The following is a 22,301-nucleotide window of genomic DNA, read 5'->3' as shown; positions in this document are numbered from 1 at the left end:
CCACGTGTACAGAGGCTGCAGTTGTAAATGCGACGTCTTCTGCGGCGCCTGGTATCCGTAGGAGTCAAAGCCACCGATGAAGTCAACTGCAGGAGGGGAACGGACACGTTAGGAGAGGCTGCGTCCTGAAAGGAGGGCACCATCCCCCGGCCCCAGGAAGCCCGGCTGGAGAGCAGGACGGTGGGGCCGAGGAGGGCCTGACCCAGAACTTGAACTGGGGGCGGGGCCGTGCGGCCAGAACCCGAGGGAAGGGAGCCGACCCAGCAGGGGTCAGGCCCCCGCGCCTGGAGCGCCTGGGAGGCGCGGTCGCAGAGAGAAGGCTCCTGGAGGCGAGACAATACCTCCTATGGGGTTGGGGCCAGACTGGGAAAGGGCGGGGTCGGGACCCGGATCGGGCACCTGGATGGGCTGGCTGTACAGACCCCTATCCACCCTGCCGGCTCTTCTCCGCCTCTGAAGGGGGAACCTGGCTGACCCTGGCTCCCCGCACCAAGTCCGGTTCCGGGCCCCTGTCCAGGGTGCTGAAAGGCGCGGCGCTGCGCCCGCCAGGCTTCCCCACCTCCCTGGGGCGCCTTACTCACAGCTGTCCTCCTCCTCCAGGAACACTTTGCTCACGTAGCAGGCGAACACGAAGCCGAACAGCTGGGGGAGGGGGAGACACATCAGGGGGGATAGGGAAGCTTTTCCTTGAACCCCCAGCCCACCCCAACTTGCGAGGGGGGCTCCAAGGCCAACAAGTTCAAGTTAAATGCCTACACTTAAAAGTCAAACATACCTGATCCCATTCTTCACTCTGGGAGGGCGACTTCAGGTAAGTAATTACCTCTTTGAGCCTCAGTTTTCCCAGTTAGACCTGGGAAATGCCTTAATGGCTTAAGAGGAAAGAGGATTATGTGACTGTGTAGCAACTCTATTAGGTTGCGCTTGTCTTTTTTTTTTTTTTTTCTTTTTCTTTTTTGGTACTGGGAATTTGGCCCTTACCACTGAGAGTGACATTCCCAGCACACCTCCCCACCCTTTTTAAAAATTTGAGACAGGATCTCACTAAGTGGCTGAGGCTGGCCTCCAATTTATAATCCTTCTGCCTCAGCCTCCCACATTGTTGGGATTACAAATATCTGGCACCATGCTCAGCATTGTCATTCGCTTTTGTGAATAAAGGAAACAAGCTTGGAGAGGGCAAGTGACTTATCTAAGGTAACAGGGAGTGTATTAGGTATTGAAACCCAGGATGGACTCATGGTCTGATGCTTCATCCTACTTATTGAACCTGTTCCCTGCAGGGGGATTGCAGCAGGAGAGAGGGGTGTCATGATATGGAAACAGATCCAGGCAGAAGCACAAGTAGCCTGGGAGAACCAGGTTTGTCCTCCCTTAACTGGGGTAAGGAGAGGGGCCGGGATGGAGGCCTGTACCTCTGGGAGTACATATGGGGTGGCAGCAGGACTCACCGCCAGGAAGATCTGCAGTGCACTGCTGAGCGCTTCGATGTAGGGGTAGTCAAGCAGGCATCCGGTGACAGAGATGACATGGTGGTCCTCCAGGGCCAGGCGGGAGTTCAGAACAGGGGTCACCAGGCAGCCTGGCCCATTCTCCATCCACCAGGAGCGGTGCAGGGATGTGTTGAAGGTCATGATGAAGTCCCGGTCCTGGGGGCAGAGGGGCCTGGGAGACTGAGTAGGCCGGGGTATCCTTCCCAGGCTCCACTTCTCACCTGGAGGAGACTAGAGCCTCTCGTGTGGTTTGTAAGGGAACAGAGGAGGACTCACCTGCAAGTCCACATTTGGCCACTAGGTGGCACTTGATGACCACGCTGGCCCCATTTCCAGAGAACATGGAAAGGGGCTGGTGTGACCCCTCAGGAGCCTCAGAACTTCAGAACAACACAAGGGACATTACCAGTGGCAAGGTCCAATCCCCCAGGCATTGGTGAAACCCTCAATCAGGCCCTTTCACAGCTGCTCTGGTCCTCCACTGTTCTCCTGGTTGTATGACCCAGGCAAATCGCTCGACTCTTTGATCCTTAGTCTTCCCATTTGTTACTCAGAGAAGGGGCTGGCCAAGATTGGACCTTACCCAGGCGGTGCAGCCCGGGTTCATTACTCCTGCGCTCCTTTAGCCAAGTCAAGATCCACTTAGATCTGTGATCTCATTTCATTCTCAGCAACCACATAAGTTGGGATTGCTACTATCTCCACTTACTAGAGGAAGAAACTGAAGTTCAGAGAGGACAAGCCAGAGTGACACTGCTGGACAAATCACAAAGCTGAAGCTCTTATTCACATATTTTGCCTCCTTCATATCTCAGAATACACAGTGTCTCTCCGGGTTTGCTTTTCTTAAAGTTAGACAACCCCACTTTCTTTAGTAGTTCTCCATGTGGTAGGATCTGCTCAATTTTTCCTGAATAAACACAAACTACTCAGTTTCCCTTCTGAAAAACATTGCTCCGCCCTGGATCTAAATCTTTGTCTAAACAGTACAATGTGCATGGAATTTTCACCTCCCTTGCTCTGAATACTCTACTGCTATTTATAGGGCCTAAGAGTAATTTCTGGGCCTGCCCGTACTGTCGATTTTTACTGAGCTTGTGACTAACTGGGACCCTCAGCCCATCTTCACACAGATTGCTGTTTAATCTCAGAGAAATGCAAAGGAAACAAAAAAGGGGGAAGAAAGGGGGAAAAGGGGTATCCAGACTATTTAAGTGAGTAGAAGAGGGAGGGAGTGTCTTGAAGAGTTGACGCTCTAGGTCTGTAGCACACTGGGAGACCTGGGGACAGGGATGGAAGGGTCAGGCGCTGCCTAATGGCACTGCCCAGGCCTGAGGCTTACCTGGGACAGCTGTCCAACTTCCAGGTAGAAGCAGATGATGAACGCGTTCCAGCCAACCCAGAGCACCAGCCAGGCTGCATACTGGGGAAAGCAGAGGTGGGTTCAGGGGGCAGGGCTACCGAGCACTGCAGCTCCCTGCTCTCCCCCAGCCGGTGGGAGAGCATCTGCTGGAGCCGCATCTGTGGCCCTGGGCCAGTCAGGAGCGGTTGCAGAGCGAGGACGGAGGCACTGACGAAGGGCCCGAGCCTTGGGGTGGCCCAGGGACCCCCTGGCCCCTCAGTTTCCCCACATCTCACATGTGACCACTTCTGGGAGAAGAGTGTCCTAGGGGGCTGGGCTGTGAGCTGCTGCAGAGGGCAGCCTGGGAGCAAGGCCTTTGCCTGCAACCCCAGCGGCTGCCACCTGGCGGACCCTGGCACTGCCTGGGGGCCTGGCGCTGTCCTGAGACTGGAGAGCAGTGTCCCCGTGTCAGGTGACAGAGCTTTGTTAGGCCCTGTTACCTGGCTCCTGAGAGCTGGGCCTGTGGGAGGTGCGGAGAAGTCCTAGAGAGTGAGTGGGCTCTTGGTGACAGACACTGCATGCCATCGTCACTGCAGGTATCAACAGGGTCAATTTCACGGAAAGCCTTTTCCCTCAAGACAGCCGTGGAAAGAGGTCACCGAGGATCCACAGGGTCCCTGGGTGAGCCTCGCTGAAAGCAGGACTTTGAGAGCCCAACAGAGACAACAGAGGGCTTGGAAAGAGGAGGTGGGGAGGGTGCTGGGGACTCAGTCAGACCCTGGGCTCAGTGCAGGGAGCCTCTGACTTCCAGTCCTTGAGGAACATCAGTCGCCAAGGACAAAACCCAAGCCCCACCACTCTGAGAAGCTCAACCTGAGGCCCATCCCTCCTGTGCCTGTCCCCAGGGCTTACTGAGGCAGCGTGGTGAGGGGGCAGGAGCCTCGGCTCCAGACCTGATGCTCTGATCCCAGCTCTGCCTTACTAGCTGAGCGACCTTAGGAAGGTTTGTGCCCTTTCTGGGCCTCAGCTTCCTCATCTGGAAAATGGGATGGTAGGACATGCCTCACAGGCCCACGGTGTGCCTGGTGCGTGCTAGGCACTTGCTAAATGGATTCTCTTGCTTATGCTTGGACTGTTTCTCTGGAAAATCCTTTAAGAAAAAATATCAACCTGGTCACTGAGCAAGTGCCTTTGCGATCTGCATATTCAGCCCCTCAGCCGGGCTGAGGCCGATGCCAGTCCATCTGGAGACCCAGGGTTGAAGGGCCGGTGGGCAGGGGTGAGGACAGGGGCCAGGCTCGGGAAGGGGCTGGGCGAGTCATACCAGAATGAGGTACCGGGAGCGGTACTGCACGGTGCCGAAGATGCCCAGGATGACTGCCATGATGTGCAGGAAGTTGGCCAGGATGGGAGCCCACTGGTAGCCCAGGAAGTCGAAGATCTGCCGCTGCAGCGCAGCCACCTGTGGGAGAGAGCGGCTGAGAGGGAAGGTCAGGGATTCCTCCTTGACCCTGTGCGGCAGGCGGTGCCAGTTCCCATGGCGATGGTCTCAGAGCCACCCAGCTCCTCCAGACCAGAGGGATGCTGGGAAGTGGGGGCGAGTCTGTAGGAGTGAGTGAGGTCCCAAAGCCTGCTCGGCACTTCGGCACTTCGGGGTGGGCTGGAGGGAGGCAGGAGCCAGAACAGCCGCCTCCCTGCCCAGGATGCCTCTCCATCGGGGTTGGAGCTCCCGCCCCTGCCCCACCTGGGCTGGCTGGTGGGTTCAGGACCCAGGCTGCCTCCCCAGCAGGTGAGGGAGAGGACTGAACCCCAGCCCTAGAGGGCCCAGGGAAATGAATGCCCGAGTCTGCTGCCAGTTGGATGTTGTCCTGGCCCGTGGAGTCCCCAGGCCACAGAGGAGGGATTTTCTCACTCCTCTTCCCCAGGGAATTCTAGTAGATTGGTTGCAAAACTGACCTCGCGTTCTTCCTTTTCCTATTTCCGAGCCCTCTGGCAGTTCCTCCCACGCTAATGCCAAGCTGGCGCGAGTGAAGGCTCGAGAAAGGCTTGCTCGAGCTTGCCGACCTGTGTCGCCTGTAACAGAGGCCACCTAGCGAAGGAGCCCGAGCTGACCTGCTGGAGCATGAGAGCCACCTGCTGACAGCTAGTAACCATCAGACACGGGAGAGAGGCAGCCGAGGCCACCTGCCTGCTAGGCAGCCCCCCAGCTGCTCAGATGCAAGGCCCAGAGCAGGACTGCCCCACGGGCCCACAGAATCATGAGCGAAACGAAATGACCGTTTCAAAGCAAGACACTTTGGAGTGATTTGTTATGCAGCAAAAGCTAACTGACACACACAGGACTCAATCAACACTCCCTTCCAAACCCCTCTACCCCATCCCACGCAATCTTTTTTTTTTTTTTTGCGGTGCTGGGGATTGAACCCAGGGCCTTGTGCTTGCAAGGCAAGCACTCTACCAGCTGAGCTATAGCCCCAGCCCCCCACGCAATCTTTTAGGAACAATCTTCAGGAAAAGAGGTGCCAAGGATAACTATTGTGTTCAACCCTGTCCAACGTCCCTTATTCAGGTGACAGAGTATGTCTCTGTTTAGAGAGTTACCTCCCACCACGCTGTCCCTGTGGCCTGGGGAGGGCTGACCCCATTTCTAATTTCTGAGGCAGGCAGGTGCCTCAGGCCCTGCCAGACAGTCAGACACCATGCTGGGCTCAGGATGGCACTCGCCCTGGCGCTCTGACCCTGAGGAGCACTCTGGGCATTTGCTGGGACGCTCAGGACAGAGCCAGGATACCTGAATGGTGTCAGCTCGGAGCTGTTGGTGGCCATCTATGCCACCCAGGAAGTTGGCCCGTCTGAGGAGGAAGCCAGGGCAAAGGGTCAGACAGAGCGGGAGGAAGATCACGGAGCGAGATCAGTGCCCGAGGCTCTTCTCCCTCTGGTACTTCTGACTGAGGTGACTCTTTCTGCCAGGGAGCGGGAGGAGGTGGAACTGTCACCATCACACAGGTGGTGGAGTTTGGGCAGAGACCAAGGAAGCTGCAGGCTTGGGCAAGGGCCGAGCGGAGCCCAGTGGTGCCAGGACCAGCCCTGGCACTTCCCTGCCCAGTACCAGCCTGCTTCTTGTGGGTGACTCCCCTCCCAGGGCTCCGCGGAGTGTGAGCAGCCTTCCGAGCTCGGCCCTTGCTGGGTGCTCCTTGACGGGCAGGCAGAGCTGGGGCTGTGATCTCATTTTGAGGAAAGAGAACATGAGGCTCAGAGAGGGGAAGTGAATTGCCCAAGGTTACACAGCAGGTTGGTAGCGGAACAGGCCTCTCTGTGCCACCTGTCCCATCTTGGCACCACATCCTGCCCTTCCTGGTTGGCACTGGCTTGGAAGTCAGGAGGTGTGGGCTCCAGTGGAAAGCCTGCCTCTGACTGCTGGGTGACTTTGGGCAGGTCGCCTCCCCTGTTGGGTCCTGGGCTCATCGCCCACACAGCCTTCGGTGCATGAGATAATCCATCCTGATTTCAGGGTCTGCCGAGCTCGGGGGAAAGCCTCCCCGGACTTGGACCACAGTCTCTCCCTGCTGCTCCTCCTCCGGAACACACCTCCCACTTCCGTTCTTCCCCTTGCACCTGACTCCAGCTGCATGAGCAGTGCTGATGATCTGGTGTCCCTCTTGATATTTTGACTCAGTAGCTATCTGGTCCAAGGGAGGAAGGTCCCCACCAGAGCTCGAGGGAGGCAGCTATGACAGAGTTGCCCCTGCTTGCAGTGTAGCGGGGGAGACATCCTGCCCAAACATGTCCCCTTGAGAGAGACCACCCCTGGCCCTTGCTCCAAACCCCTCTCCGTTCCTGTGCCCTCACGGATGGAAGGAGCACCACGGTGTCTCATTGGCTTGTTTTGTTTTGTTTTGAAAGCAGCAGCAGTAGCTCTGGAGTCACTCAAACTTGGTTCAAATTCCACCTCTGCTGTGTGACTCAGGGCAAGTCACTTTCCCTCTCTGAAACTATTTCTTCAATTATATATAGAAGATAATCCCTCCCCTGAGAAGTTGCAGTGAGGATATAGAGACATCACACGAACTAACACAATTAGAAGTGATAAACGGTGGCTAATGAACAGCAGTCTTAACAGTTTAAGCTTCTTAGTTTGGCCCTAAAGGCCCACCAGGATCTGGTGCAATCCTTCATTTCCTGTCAGCTCCTGCCTCCAAGCAGCTGAGAAATGGTTGAAGTCTCACCTGTACTTCCTTTCCTTTATCTAAGTCCTCCTTGGTCTTTGAAGGGGAGCTTGATCTCCTTTGGGAGGAAGGCCTTTCTGAGGGCCCAGGGGCCCAGGGCTGGCTCTCTGTCTCCACAGTGCCTCGGCCGTCCTCCACCCTCGCAGCCAGCCACCCCGGGCTCCTTCCCCCACAGCCCACTCGTCCGTCCGTCAGGCATCTCACACACCCTCATCCATCCGGGTTCTTCACTGAGGCAGCCACAGAACGTTTAGTCTCTGGCAGGCCCTGGGCTGGCCCTGGAAAGCCAAAGTGAGGAGTAGCCCTGTTTTTGGGAACTCGGTCCTAGAGGAGGTGGACAGGAAATCACAGTACAAACCAGAGTGGGCAGTGAGAGGCCTGGCAGGCCTCAGGAGATGCCCGAGGGTGTCTTTGGCAGGGGTATAGCTCAGCATATGCAAAGCTGGGGTTTGACCCCAGAATGGCAAGTGAGATAAATCAAGCCGGCCGCAGAGGCGCGCACCTGTAATCCCAGCTACTGAGGGGGCTGGGGCGGGGGAATCACAAGTTCAAGGCCAGTCTGGGTAAGAAGGACTAGGTGTATGTAGTTCAATGGTAGGGCGCTTGCCTAGCCTGGCTAAAGCCCTGGATTCAATACTGAAAGAAAAAATGCATATAGACCTTTTTAAAATTGAAATTTGTGACTTATAAAGAATATCAGTTCTAAAGTTTTATTCTTATTATTTACGGTGCTGGGGATGGAACCCCCGGCCTTGTGCAGCTAGGCAAGGGCTCTACCACTGAGCGAAAGCCCCAGCCCTGAAAGCTGTTTTTTTTTTTTTTTTAGAAAACCATGTCAAATATTCCAGAACTTCTGCTTGTGTGGCAGTGATATGCAGCTAATTAGCAAACACTGATAAGAAGAAAACAGGAGGACTGTCTTCCCCATCTGGTCGCACCAGCTTAGAAACAATAATTGGAAGGTTGTGACGACTGTAAATCACCGGCGGCTGCGTGTGTCTTCCTTACTTTGATGCGAGAAATGGTGCAGAAGCTACCTCGCCCTCTGCGAAGAATTCAAACGCACGTGCACCGAGGAAAAATCCAGCTTTGGGGGCATATTTTCACCTGGTCGGCATGCAAGCCAGGCCGCGAAGGCTTCTCGAATCTCTCCTAAGGGGCCAGGAGCTAAGCTCCTTGGGGAGAGGACAACCCATGCAGAGGAAAGTGGGCCACCACCCCTGCCACCAAGGAACTTCCACGTGCTGGGCAAGTGCTGTCCTGATGAGCCGCACCCCCAGCCCACCCCGCGCCTTTTCTAAAATACAAATCTCGCCACAGACATGTAGGATCCCAAGCCCAGAAGATGAGTCCCCGGACACGAGTCCAAGAGTGACAGGTAAGGACAAGTCCCTGTGGCCTCGCAGCCCTGCCATACCTACAGGGTAAGACCCTTACTCCTGCCCATCAGTTGTCCACCCTTGACCTCCAGGAGGCTTGGATTGCCTGTCCCTGACCTCACCGCCCTTTCCTAGCGGCTCCCTGAAGCCTCTCGTGTATGGCAGCCAGGCGAGGCCTTCCAGGGAGACTTCTCCTCTTCTCTCCTCCCACATTCCTCAGGCCTGGACGTGGGGTGCGATGCTCTGGGGTCCCCAGGCTGCTTGCAGTAGAGATGATGTGTTCTGAGGTCATCCTGTGGCCCTCTCCCTTGTCCACCTCGTCCACTGCTGGTCTCGACAGCCATGGGCTCCTCTCTTTTTTCCCTCTAGTACTGGGGATTGAACCCAGGGTGCTCTGCCATTGAGGTATGTCCTCGGCCCTTCTTATTTTGAGACAGGTCTTGCTAAGTTGCCCTGAACTTGGGATATTCCTGCGTCAGCCTCCTGAGTAGCTGGGATGGGTCGCCATGCCTGGCTCTGTGCCCTCTTTGAGAATGAGTTAGCCCCTGCCTCCTTCTGGCCCACTTCAACCTCGGGACCACCCCATGCAGCCCCTTGGCCTGTCTTTCAGACTCCGTCCCCTGCTTTATGGCGTGGATATGAGGTGTCCCCCACAACTCCCTCGTTAATGCAGCCGGAGGAAAGATGAGATCGCAGCAGGCGATCGCACCCCTGATTAGGCCTACTCTGACCTGATCGGTGGGTTCATCCATTTGGTGGATTAAGAATCCGAGTGGACTCGGGGGTGGTAACCATGGGTGGGTGGGGTATGGCCGGAGGAGGTGGGTCACTGGGGCTGTGCCCTCGGGGATTATATATTTTGTCCCTGGCTTCTTCCTGATCTCTCTCCTGGCTGCCAGAAGCTCATGGCTCTCCCCTGTCCCCCTCTTCTGTTCTGCCTCACCTCTGGTCCAAGGTGATGGAGTCGGAGACGATGGACTGAGACCTCTGAAACTGTGAGCCTAAAATAAACTTTTCCTCCTCCAAGTTGTTCTTATTGGAATTTTGGTCACAGTGACAAAAAACGTAGCACACCATGGCCTTCCCCTCCACTTCCATCTCAGCATGTTGTCACCTGCAACTGCCGTCTCCAACGGCTCCAATCTCGCAGCCCCTCTCGGCTGGCTTCCAAACACCACGCAGGGTGACAGGTCCTCTCGTGCCGCCGGGACGTGGTGATCCCTGCAGCCTAGAGCTCGTCCTCCTCTGCCTGGCCACCACACCTGTCCAGAAGAGCCCACAGCTGGAGAGACCCAGTGACTAGATTCCCCAGTGACTGTACAGCAGCCCAGCAAGCTGCAGAAGGTCACTCAGGGTCCACCGCAGGTCCACACTCAATGGCTTCCAGAGGGTTCCCGATAACATCCTACTACCTGGCCACGGTCTCAGACCCTCCAGCGTGCTCGGCCCTCCTGGAACCCCTCCAGCACCCTCTCTGGCGGCCTGGTCTCCCCTTCTGTCTGTAACCGGCCCAGGCTGGTCCCTGCATCTGCTCCAGCTCCTCCCTCTCAGGAGCCACACCACCCAAAACTCAATGTCCCCTCTCCCAACATCCTTCCCACTGGCTCCTGGACCCACTCAAGCTCCTCCCACTGAAAAGAAAAGAGCCATCCCTCCGCTGGGCCTCGCCCCCCTCCGCCCTCCTCTTGGCGTCCTGCCTGTCCCTCCTCTGAACACTACAGCCGGGCTTTCTGCTCAGACTCGGAACTCACTCTCACTGAGGTCACTGCAACCTGCATGGTCACCGAGTCCAGCAGATGCATTTCAGAGCTCAGTTTTCTCATCTCTCTTGCCCCCAGATGTCCCCTCCTGTGGGAAACACTCTTCTCCGGCTTCTGTCCCAGAGGCAGGATGAACTACGGTTAGGAGCAGAGCCCGAGTTTGAACACTGGTGTCACTGAATATTATACGACTCTGGGCAAGCCACTAACCTACCTGTGCCTCAGTTTCTTTGCCAAGAAAATGGGCACGATTTACTCATAGGGTTGTAAGGAGAGTCGAGCCAGTATTATTTAACATTATATAATTATATTCTTTTTCTGAAGTCCCTGCCTCCTGCCACGTTTATTTTTCCATGGCACTGGATTGAACCCAGGAGCTCACACATGCTAGGCAAGTGCTGTACCACTGAGCCACATTCCCGGTCCTTTTTATTTTTCATTTATTTGGTACTAGGAATTGAACCCAGGGTGCTTTACCACTAAGCTACATCCCCAGGCCTTACTGAGTTGCTGAGGCTGGGCTCGAACATGCAATCCTCCTACCTCCTGAACTGCCGGGGTCGCAGGTGTGCACCGCCCGCCATGCCTGGCTTTTCTGTGGGACTTCTCAGCCACTGTGCCATCTTATAGACTGTCCTTTTCCTGCCCAGATGGTGAGATCCGCCAAGGCAGGAATTTCTGCTTGTGTGGTCCACTGTGGTATTTCCAATAGTGCCCGATGCACTACAGGTGCCAAACTCTAGGCGGATCCTGCCCTGCCCAGCTACTCCCGATTCTGGGGCGACTCGTTCTCCTATGTGGTCAGGTCCTTATATATCAGAGGGCCTCAGGGTCACAAGCTGGCCCTTCTTGGGCGCCATGCATCCCAGGACACACACATCCACCTAAGCTCCAGAACCTGTCTGCTCACGTGCCAGCCTCCAGCCCCTTGAAACCCAGCTCCTCACCAGGTGGGTCCTCATGGATGTGATAATACCCAAACCTGGTCCATACCCAGTGCTTGGGTCCCCTGGTGAGCCCAGCTGCATGAGCTGGAAACCCCATCTTCAGGTCCAGGCTTCCATCCCGCTGTCTCAACCGCGTCCAGGTGTCAGCGAGGGCTGGCTCTTGATCTTCCAAGTCCCTCACATGACCTACTGTCTCCATCCATCTTCTCTCACTAGGCAACACCAACTCCTCCTCGGCCTACTTCAAGCCTGAACGTCCCTCTCCTCTCCAGAGTGAAGCCCCAGCTCCCCTGCTGCCCCTCCCCCTGCCCTTAGCACCCCACCCCCATCCCTGATTATTTATTTATCGGGTAGTTGCCAGCGGAGGGGGATGCTGTTGCCATGGGAACCTTCAGCCCCAGTCAGGGCTGCCTCTGTTCTCAGTAGGATGCTCTTGTCTGTCTAGACGCCAACCCCAGGAGCCCAACTCCAGGTTGGGGGTGGGGGGCGGAGGATGAATAATACAGATGGGATCCACCCCAGCCCCAGGAAGCTGGCCAGGGCCGAGGGCAGGGAGAGGGCTGGGCTCAGGGCCACGGAACCCATCAGAAACCTCTTGCGCCCAAGTCCTTGCCAGCCAATTCTGCAAGTCCACAACTTCCCTGGCCCAAATTCCAGACATGTCGCCGTCGGCCTTAGATGCAAGTCTGGCTGTCTGGGGAAGGATGAGGGAGGTGTCCCTGAAGTTTCTGGAGAACGGTTCGACTCAGCCTGGTTCTGTCTCTTTTGCTGACTTTAGTTGGCTGAGGCGTGAGCCGCCCCACTGGAAGGTCCAGCAGACCCAAGTTCTAGGCCCGCCTGTCACTGACTCCCTGTGGGATCTGAGCAGCAGATTCCTCCTCTCTGGGCCTCAGTTTCCCCACCGCAGACATTTCAGAGCCCTCTGTTGGGCTGCCGCCTGGCACACCGTTGGTGCTCAACACACAGCAACAGCCTCCGCTGCACCCCCAGACTCAAGCCCCCGCTTTCCCAGTGGATTTCTGAGGCAGCTGACAAAATTAAACTCGACTGAACCCCTCATGCATGAAATGACGGCGTGGGGCGGGGGCTGCGGCAGCGGCTGGAAGGAGCCCTGGAGATCTGAGGGGCCAGCCCTTGTCAGGGCCGTGGGCACAGTGACAGCAGGGAGGGGCAGCACTGGCCCTGGGGAGGCCTTCCCGCCCCTGGGCTGCCCCCATCTCCCGCTCCACCGGGGCTCAGGGCCATATGAGCACAAGAAACAGACTCAAAGGACAGTCACAGAGGCGGTGGTCTTTGGCAGGGGCGGGAGGATGGGCCACACAGGACGTCAATCTTGGGCACCTGCTCTGTGCCAGGTCCTGGCCGGGGTACATGACATGTGGCTGCGAACAAGCCGGTGCGGCCCCGGCCTCAGAGGGCGGGCCCAGGGGCAGACGCCGGGCTCTGGGGGCTGAGGACCCGGCCGCTCTGCTCGGCGCCCCTCTTTCTCCCGCGGCTTCCGCTTCTCTCCGTCCCGGCCTGGATGCCCCCGGAAGGGCCAAGGCCGTGGCTGGAGGGTGGAAGGATATCGCGCCACTGTGTAAAACACCAAAAGCCCCCAAAGTCACCACGTGTGTGTGACAGTGACGCAGAATCGAGAGCCAGGACGATGGTGGTGAGAAGGGGTCTCCGGGCAGGTGGAAGGACGCACACCTCCGCGCTTCTGAAATGGTTTAGGACAGAGCCGTCTTTAAGGAAGTTACCAGAACACATCCTCAAATGTTGACTTCGCCCTCAGGTGGCGTGAGGAGCCCCAGAGCGGCTCAGAGGACCTCGTCTTCCTCCTCTGAGGTGAAGGTGCTGTGTGGCCTCGGCCAGCCCTTTCCTCCTCTGGGCCTCATCTGCACAGTGGGGCCTGGCCTCGGAGCCCTGTGACCTCTGCGGCGGGTCCGGTGGCTCGCTTTTCCCTGGATGCTGGCTCTGCAAGCCCCGGGTCCTGCCTGGGTCCTCACATCCGCCTCCTCCAGCCTGACTGCACCCATGTATGCCCCATGCCAAGGGCACCCTCGCCCGCAGCCCTGGTGGGGTGACTCATACGGAGCGGTCACTCAAGTCTCCTGAAGTCTCGGCCAGGATGCAGCAGAGCCAGGATCTGGGGTCAGGGGAGGAGGAGGTGGGGGCGGCTTCTCTGAATCAAGGGCCTCTCCTGAGTCGTCGCGTCCTGAGGGCAGCCAGGGAGCAGCGGTCCTCCCCAGCCCCACGCGCTCTGGGCACTGAACATCTAGTCACATGCGCTCCACAAAAGGCCCCCTGAGCACCTCAGCCATGAAAACAGTAGACAGACCTACTGTTCCTTTGGGGATGACGGTCCTGCCATTTCCCCCCTCAGCTGACACGGGTAACACGTGTCCCAGTCAGAGAGCTGGGACAGAGGAAGATGAGCAAGAAGGGGGGCGCTCTTTCCCCGAGAAAAAGAAACCAGACGGGGCTGGGGAGATAGCTCAGTTGGTAGAGTGCTTGCCTTGCAAGCCCAAAGCCCTGGGTTCGATCCCCAGCACCGCAAAAAAAAAAAAAAAAGAAAGAAAAAAAGAAACCAGACAAACACCCCCAAGAGACTGTGACCTCTCTCAGTGGGCCCATCTCACTGTATTTCATGAGCACCTATTTACTTCCATATTTTGCGTCGTTGGGAATTGAACGCAGAGCCTCGTGCATGCAGGCAGGTGCTCTGCCACTGAGCTGCGCCCCAACGCCTCCTGTGTATTAAACTCCATGCTCTTGTCACACCTTTCAGTCCCAGCCCCAGGTGCAAGTGAGGAACCTGGGGCAGCAGAGGCAAGAGCTGAGACTCCAGCGGGCATTGGGGGCCACGTCCTCCCCCTGCCCCACCGCAGGGCTCCTTGGGCTTGGCTTCAGCTCCTGCGCATGCCCGGGCATTTGGAATCTTAGTCCTTGCTTCCCTGCTGGAGAGCTAATCTCCCTCCTCCTCAGGACAGGTCCTTGAACCCAGAGCCGCAGACTGCCATCTGTCTTGTCCTCAAGCTCCCCCACTGTGGCCCAGCCCTCTGCCTCAGCTGGGCCTGGGGGCCAGGGAGCAGCTGGTCACTACCTTCCACATAATTAGCCCTCAGAGACCAGCCTGGAGCTGCAGAGAGGCCCAGGACCAACTCAGATGGCTGATCTGGCCAGTCATGGTCCTGTCAGGAGGCAGGGGCCTGGCCTCTGTCTCCATGGCAACCCCACCCTTCATCCTGGTGACCATTGACCCATTCCCACCCCTGCCCAGCTGGGGGGCTCTGCAGGCCCCTTCTGGGCAGATCTGTCTACACCTCTGAGCTGGCAGCCCCATTAGAAGTGCCTGGTAGTGATCCAATTAACATACATTTACATTAATTTACATAAATCCTGGGCCAAGTGGCCCAGAGTACCGCTACTAGGGAGAAGTCTAACAAAACTTGAGAGTCCCCATCCCATTGGGCCTGTTTCCTCGCTGACCATCTGGTGCAAATCCACAGGGGCCACAGTGGCAGGCAGCAGAGAAGGGCCTGCAGGCCATGACTCTGTCACTCAGAGAGGTGACAAGGATGTGTAGCTCACAGTGGTGCTGGGGAGATCTCCGAGATTCATCCCCAAGCCTGGGCCTTGCCACACCCTTCTGGTCTCCACCCTGGGGCTCCTGGCTTTCTGCCTTGGGACAGGTCCCTCTTGTGGGCCTGCAGAGCCAGCTCCCAGGACCTGGGCTTACTCTGCCACCTCCTCCCACCTGGCCCTGGTCCTCCCTAATTTCTGGTTCTGGCAGGAAGTGGACTAGAAGCTACAAACTGCCAGTTTTGCATGTTTGACCTTTTGTCAAATGATACCGCCTATGGGCTTTGCCCTTGGGCCGGTCCATCCCCAGGGAGCAGAGTGCACCTGCCTAGGCTCTGGCCCCAGCACCCCAAGCTCTGAACAACCTCCAGACGTAGTTTAGGGTAGTGGATCACAGGGGGCTCTGCAGGCAGACCGCTCGGGTTCAGGTCTGGGTTCTGCTACTCACCACTGGCATGTAAACCTGGGTTTATCTTCCACATGAGCCTCAGTTTCCCTATCTGTGAAATGGGGATAACAACTCCACACTTTCTGGAATTGTGAAATTAAATGAGCTAATGTATGCCAAGTGCCTGCCATAGGAAGCGATCCATTCGTGTTAACTACTCTTACTCAAATGAGGGTAGTAATGAGAAGAAACGCTGGGAACACAAGGAGGTCAAGGAAGGCTTTACTGAGCAGGTGACGTTTAGGTTTGACCTCAAATTACTGGAAACACTCTGCATGTCCCTCGGTCGGGAACATGGCAAATTATGGTACCTGTGCACCACATGGGGGTGGATGGGCAGGCTGTAGAGCCACCAGAGGGACAGGACCGGGCAGAGAGAAAAAGAGAGTGAGGGCTGGGGAAGGAAGGAAGGCAGAATAAATCCAACTGTTCACCTGTTAACTCTGGGGAGTAAGATGACAGAGGTCTTTGAGATTCAACTCGGTATATTTCTGTAAGGTTTTCACCTTATAGAGTTATACTTTTATTTATTTATTTATTTATTTATTTATTTATTTATTTTTGGTACCAGGGGTGTTTATCCACTGAGTCACATCCCCACCCTTTTTTTGTATTTTATTTAGAGACAGGGCTCGATAAGTTGTTTAGGGCCTCACTAAGTTGCTGAGGCTGGCCTTGAACTTCCGATCCTCCTGCCCCAGCCTCCCAAGCTGCTGGGATTACAGGCTTGCACCATGGCACCTGATGAAGAGTAACAATTTTATAAGAAAATAAAATAAAGGTATTAAAAGAAGACACTAAAGCTGGACGTAGTGGCACACACCTGGAATCCCAGCTACTCGGGAGGCTGAGGCAGGATGATCATAAATTCCAGGCCAAACTAGGCAAGTTAGCAAGACTCTGCCTAAAAAACTTCTAAAAAGGAATGGGGCTGGACCGAGGCGTGGAGGAGGTGGAGAGGCTGAGCTTTCCTTGGCGAGCTGAGGATGGGGCCCAGAGGCCTTCTGCAGGCCTGGGTCCCACTCTCCCAGGACGCCCATCTTCTTGGCGATGCCCTCTCTACCTCCCACGTCCCCCTGTGCAGACTGCTGAAGTCACCCCGGTCTCATCCCCCAGAAGCAGGGCGCTGGCAGGCGCTGGAGTGGGCAGCTGAGGCCTGGAGGGGCGCCTCCCAAGAGCAGCGCTGGGCGCAGGAGCGGAGGGGAGACGAGGCAGGCGGGGAACACTCCGCGCGAGCACGGCGCTCCCAGGAGAGCAGGCTGCAGACGATTGAACATTTGGACAAAGAAAATGGTGATTAATCAGATTCCCGACTAAGCACATCGAGCACCACCATATAATTAAGCCAAAAACTCGCAGCAGAAAGCACCTTAATGGAGCGGACACTTAGGCAGAGAATTAATTACAACGGTGGTGTTCGGAGTTTCAGGGGTGCCTAGAGGAATGGGGACGGGGCCAGAACCAGAACAACCAGGAGTCAATCCTGCCCAACGTGGGACCTAGCCCGGGAGCCCAGCAGTCTCATTGGGAGCCTCAGTTTCCTCATCTGTAAAATGGGAATAATATCTACTTTCCCAGCTCTCCATGAGGAGTCAATGAAGTAAGGTAAACAAAAGACTTTGCATGTAATAGATATTCAATGAATTATTATGGATCGAACAAGCCACTTTCCATCTCAGGATCTTAAGTTCTCACTGCCAAAAAAAAATAGTGATTATGTGCTGTTTTCTCCACCAAGAAGTCAGAAACATGCCATGCCCACATTATTAAGACCATTGTTAAATCCTTGGTTTCATATTTTTATTTGTTTATTTACTATTTATTTTTTGGCATCAGGGATTGAACTCAGGGGTGCTTTACCACTGAGCCACACCCTCAGCCCCTTTTGAGACAGGGTCTTGCTAAATTGCTGAAACTGGCCTTGAACATGGGATCCTCCTGCCTCAGCCTCCAAGCTGAGGGATCACAGGCATGTGCCACTTCACACCAAGAGCAGGCACTTGCTGCTTATTCCCCAAGAAGCTGCACAGGTAGCAAAGTGTGGCCTAGCTGGACATGGGGGAGCACACCTGTGACCCCAGCCCTTTGGGAGTCTGAGATGGGAGGATCACAAGTTTGAGGCTAGCCTGGGTAACTTAGTGAGAATCTTTCTTAAAATAGGATAAAGAGGGCCAGGGATGTAGCTCAGTGGTAGAGTGCTTGTCTAGCATGAGCAAGGTCCTGGTTTCAGGGGGAAAAAAGGAGTTAGACCATCTGAGTTGGAATCCTACCTTTGACATGTAGCTGTGTGCCCTGCAGCAAGTCACCGAACCTCTCTGTTCTTTAATTTTTCCATCTTTAAAATGGGGGTGATGATAATGTCCCCTACATGGGGTTGTTGTGAGGTTTAATGAGGGAGTATGCACAAAATGCTCACAACACTGCTTGGCTCATAGCCAGGCAAGGGTCAGCTCTGACTATGGTGCCCCATAAAGCAGACTTTGGGCTCAGAGAACTTATGCTTTGAAAATAGGACCACAGGTTGTCCTGACGTGCAGGGGCATTTTGAGGCCAGGTGGCACCTGCCCCCACCAGGCACTCCGCTCTGTGGACCTGACTGGCCTGTGTCTGGCCTATGCTGGCTGCAGACAACTGACTTCAAGAATCAATTCACACCAGCCCAGAGAAGAGCCCAGAGATGGAAGCGGACACAGCCCACTCTGGGGTGGGGAGGACCGAGCCCGCCAGTGCGCTGCCTAACGTGCAGTTTGTTTACTGTGCTCAACTCCTGGAGGGTGTCACTGTCACTTTATGTAAGTGGAAACTGAGGCCCAGGCAGGTAAAGTAAGGAGCCCCAGGTCACCCAGCAAGTAAGAGGCAGAGACAGGATTCGAATGCTGACCCGCAGGCGCCAAAGCCTGTCTGCCACCCCACGTCACCCTGTTAGCTCTTCTGGTCCACAGGTGGCTCCCGGCCCTCCAAGCATCACACATGGCCAACTCCAGCACTGCTGAAGCAGGGGACTGTCCCAAGGGATCCGCCCGCGCCACCCATGGTGGCTGAGATGTGTTTTGTTCAAATCCGGGCTCCGTCAGTTACCAGCTGTGTGGCCCTGGTGGACATTCAAACTCCGAGCCTCATCTCCTCACCTAGAAAAAGGAAGAGAATAGCACCTGCCCCTGGGACAGGCTGTGACCTTAAGGGATGCAAGCAGACACCTGGCCCAGCTGCTGCTCTTTCCTCTCCTCTGCCCAGGTCCCTCCTCCTCCACCCACCTCTGCAGACTGGATCTGGGATCTGCTCTGGTCACCCGCCCAAGTCTTCCTGTCCTGCGTCCTTCTGCAAAGCTTTCCCTTGTCCTCCTACAGACCTCCCTCCTTGCTAAGAGATAAAACATGGACGGTCCCTTCTTGGACTCCTGGAGCAGGGTGGCCTGCGTCCTCAGCACCCCTGGGGTGGGGTCAGCACAGACCCCAGAGCTCCTGGGACCCACAGGCAGCCCAAGGTGCACCTTCAGACCCCCCCAGCAGAACTGCGCGGCTCCCCCCAGAGCTGCCTGCAGGTGACCCGCCCTCGAGTGCTCAGCCCTCACCTGCAGCTCTGACCCCCACCACGGGAGAGGACTCGGCGCAAAAGCCCCTGACTTTCAGGGACTCAGGCATTGGTCTTCGACCTGCTGTCCCACTTTAAGACTTAGGATGTTGAGATGTTGGCAAATCACACCTGACTGTCCAGGGCCTCAGTTTTCTCATCTATACAATGGGAATGCTTGACCCTGTTCTTGGTGCCTTCTAGGTGGGAGCGGGTGGGCCCAATGTGATAAGTGACATCCTGGGAACCATTAAGTCCTCCCCTCACAGGAGAGACCCCCTCCTCTTGGATGGGAAGTCTGCCCCACTGGGCCAAGAGGCTCCACCCCTCCCGTCTGAGTTCCTCAACAGTAGGGTGCACATCCAGAGAGCCTCTGCAAGACTCGAGTCTCCTGGAAGGCTGTCTTACATAAAAAATATGCATCCGGCACTCGTCTTGTTTATTTACTCATTTTTGTGCTAGGTATGCCGCAGGGCCTCACACAGGCTCCAGCCCGTTTTATTTTATTTTGACACAGGGTCTTGTTAAGTTGCTTAGGGTTTCACTACGTTGCTGAGGCTGGCCTTGAACTGGCGATCCTCCTGCTTCAGCCTCCTGATGCACTCAGTCTCAATCCACTGGCAGGTACAAGAACTGAAACTGAGAAGCTAGACCTTATCCATGGGTCACACAGCATAGATAAGCGCCTTCCTCATCTAAAATGGGGAGTCATTTACAATAGAGCTAAGTCTTGTTAGGCGCACGCCTGTAATCCCAGCAACTCAGGAAGGAGGCTGAGGCCAAAGGATCACAAGTTCAAGGCCAGCCTTGGTAACTTAGCAAGGACCCTGTCTCAAAATAAAAAGGGCTGGGGCTATAGCTCTGTGGTAGAGCACCCCTGGATTCACGTCCCAGTACAAAACAAAACAAAACCAAGTCCGCAGGTGAGTGTGATGAGGAAGGTCCACGCCCGAGGTCAGGCCCAAGGTCAGCTACAGTCATTGCAGGGAAGGTCCTGGGATGCCTGGGCTCTGTCAGGCACGATGAGTGCTCTTCATTCTCACCTCAGTTTTTTTTGGGGGGTACCAGGGATTGAACTCAGGGGCGCTCGACTACTGAGCCACATCCCCAGCCCCATTTTGTATTTTATTTAGAGACAGGGTCTCACTGAGTTGCTTAGTGCCTTGCATTGCTGAGGCTGGCTTTGAACTCTCCATCCTCCTGCCTCAGCCTCTTGAGCCACTGGGATTATAGGCGTGAACCACCTCGCCTGGCTATTCTCACCTCATTGGCTCAACCCATAAATACTTATTGAATAAGAGCCACAGCACTGGGCAGTGAAGCTCAGGCGGGGACAGAAGCAAACACAGATGTAGCCCCTGCACAGGACAGGAACGTCCTCACGCTGGTCAAGCACATCCACAAAGAACCCACAGCTGACCTCATCCTTATGCGAAGAGACTGAACAGTTCCCCTGCAGGTCGGGAACAAGACAAAGATGTCCGCACCCATCGCAACCGTTCACCGACGTCTCAGAGTGCCCGGTTAGGCTGGAACAGGAACTCGAGGGCACCCAGGTTGGAAAGGAAAAGTAAATCTGTCCGCAGTTGTGATCTCAGACGCAGAAAGATCAGAATTCAGGGCTGCAGAATCCAAGATCGCTGTACAAAAATCGGTTGCATTTTTATACACTAGCAATGACCAAGTTAAAATGAAATCAAGAAAACAATTTCATTTACAATAGCATCAAAAAGAAGAAAACCCTCAGAACAGATTTTTACCAAGAAGGTACAAGACTTGTAAGCTGAAAATCACAACCCGCCATTGAAAGAAATTGAAGACTTAAATAGATACAAAGATATCCAGTGTTCATAGACTGGGAAAACTTAAAATTGTTTAGATGGGCCTGGTGCAGTGGGACACCCTGTAATCCTAGTGACTTGGGAGGCTGAGAGGCTGGAGGATCACAAGTTTGAGGCCAATCTCAGCAATTTAATGAGACCCGGTCTCAAAATTTAAATTTTTTAAGAAGTGTGGGGGTGTAGTTTAATCCACAGTTAAAAAAATATATATATATATGTAATATACATATGATATTTAAGATGGCAATATTTTCTAAATTGATGGACAGGTTCAATGCAATCGCTATTAAAATTCTAACTACCTTTTTGAAGAAATGGATAAGATGGTCTTAAAATGTATAAGGAAATGTAAGGGAGTCCAAGGAGCCAAAAAATGTTAAAAAAGAACAAAACTGGAGGACTCACACTTCCTGGTTTCAAAACCTAAGACAAAGTCACAGTAATCAAGACAGTGTAGCGCAGGCTAAGGACAGACAGACATAGAGATAAATGGAAGAGAACGATCCCCAAAGAGAACCACATACTTAGGGTCACCTGATTGTCACCAAGGGTGCTAAGACAGTTCAACGGAGAGAGCAGCTTTTACAACAGATGGTGCCAGGGCAAAGGGCGCCCACACACAAAAGGGCAAAGTCAGACCCCTACCTCACGCCATCCGCAAAAATTCATTTAAAATTTCTCGAAAACCAAAGGAAAGGGCCCAAACTACTAAACCCTTAGAAGAAATGCAGGTTTGAATTTACAGGATCTTGGATTAAATAACACTCTCCTCGTTTATGATCCCAAAAGCGTAAGTAGCCAAAGAACAGCTTGATAGACGGGACACCATGATGCGGTTTGTACATCAGATGACACAATCGAGAAAGTGACTTGAGGGCTGGGCTGTAGCTCAGATGGTAAGTACTTGCCTCACACGCACAAGGCCCGGGGCTCAATTCCCAGCTACACACACACACACACAAAAGAAAGAAAAACGACTAGTGCAGGGCACACACAATATCCATTAAAATGGAGGCAGGGGGTTGGTTCCTCACACCAAAGGAAAACGGGAGGGAGGGGAGAGAGGGAGGGAGTGTGGGCCAACCTACAACACGGGAAACATTTGCAAATCAGGTATCTGGCAAGGGTGCAGAATCCAGAATACATCAAGAACTTACTATTCATCATTAAAAAGATAAACAACCACATTTTTAGAAATGAGCAAAGGATTTGAATAGAAATTTCTTCAAAGCGATACAGCGGCTAATAAGCCCGTGAACATATGCTCAAAATCATTAGGGATTAGGGGAATGCAAATTGAAGCCGTCAGGATGGCTATCGCCAAAAAGAGCTGGGGGCCCGGGGACCCCGCGGCAGGCATGCGCCCGGCCTGGGTTTGAGCCCCAGCACTGCAAGTTACACAAGCAAACGAGATCAAAAGGCAATGAGTGGGGCGCTCGCGGGCGTGGAGAGCCCAGAACTCTCGGGTGTTGCTGGGAATGCAAAGGTCTCCCTGCTGTGGAAATCGGGCTAGTTCCCCAAACAACTGAACAGAGAACCGGGACGCGGCCCAACATGCCCACTTGCAGGTGCGTGTGCGTGCGCGTGCGCGTTGTGTGTGCGTGGGCATGCATGTGCACGTGTGTGTCTACATAGACCTTAGTGGTTGCCAGGGGCTGGCGTCAAGGGGAAATGGGGATTGACTGCTAAGAGGTTCAGAGTTTCTTTAAAGTGTGAAGACAATTACTC

At 54.8% G+C, this 22,301-nt stretch overlaps 1 protein-coding gene across 2 annotated transcripts in view; it reads right to left on the bottom strand.

Annotated features, from left to right (window-relative positions):
• Nkain1 (sodium/potassium transporting ATPase interacting 1) overlaps window positions 1–22,301 on the bottom strand; it is a 42,092-nt gene that overhangs the window by 1,961 nt on the left and 17,830 nt on the right. Inside the window, exons 2-7 of one of the 2 annotated variants that reach the window (XR_007105514.1) lie at window positions 4,160–4,297; window positions 2,836–2,916; window positions 1,452–1,649; window positions 776–872; window positions 582–642; window positions 7–86 (exon numbers count right to left, since the gene is read on the bottom strand). Coding sequence is in view for 1 of the 2 variants with exons in the window: in XM_047529537.1 (XP_047385493.1) it covers window positions 5–86; window positions 582–642; window positions 1,452–1,649; window positions 2,836–2,916; window positions 4,160–4,297 (560 nt within the window). In the remaining variant the exon portion in view is untranslated. Of the gene's footprint in view, window positions 1–4; window positions 87–581; window positions 643–775; window positions 873–1,451; window positions 1,650–2,835; window positions 2,917–4,159; window positions 4,298–22,301 lie in introns of those variants that run through there. The other variant, XM_047529537.1, reaches the window with a different exon arrangement.

This window comes from Sciurus carolinensis, chromosome 1, assembly GCF_902686445.1.
Source record: "Sciurus carolinensis chromosome 1, mSciCar1.2, whole genome shotgun sequence".
NCBI lineage: Eukaryota > Metazoa > Chordata > Mammalia > Rodentia > Sciuridae > Sciurus > Sciurus carolinensis.
Note: the sequence above shows the minus strand (reverse complement) of the source record. Positions and strands in the feature narration are given on the sequence as shown.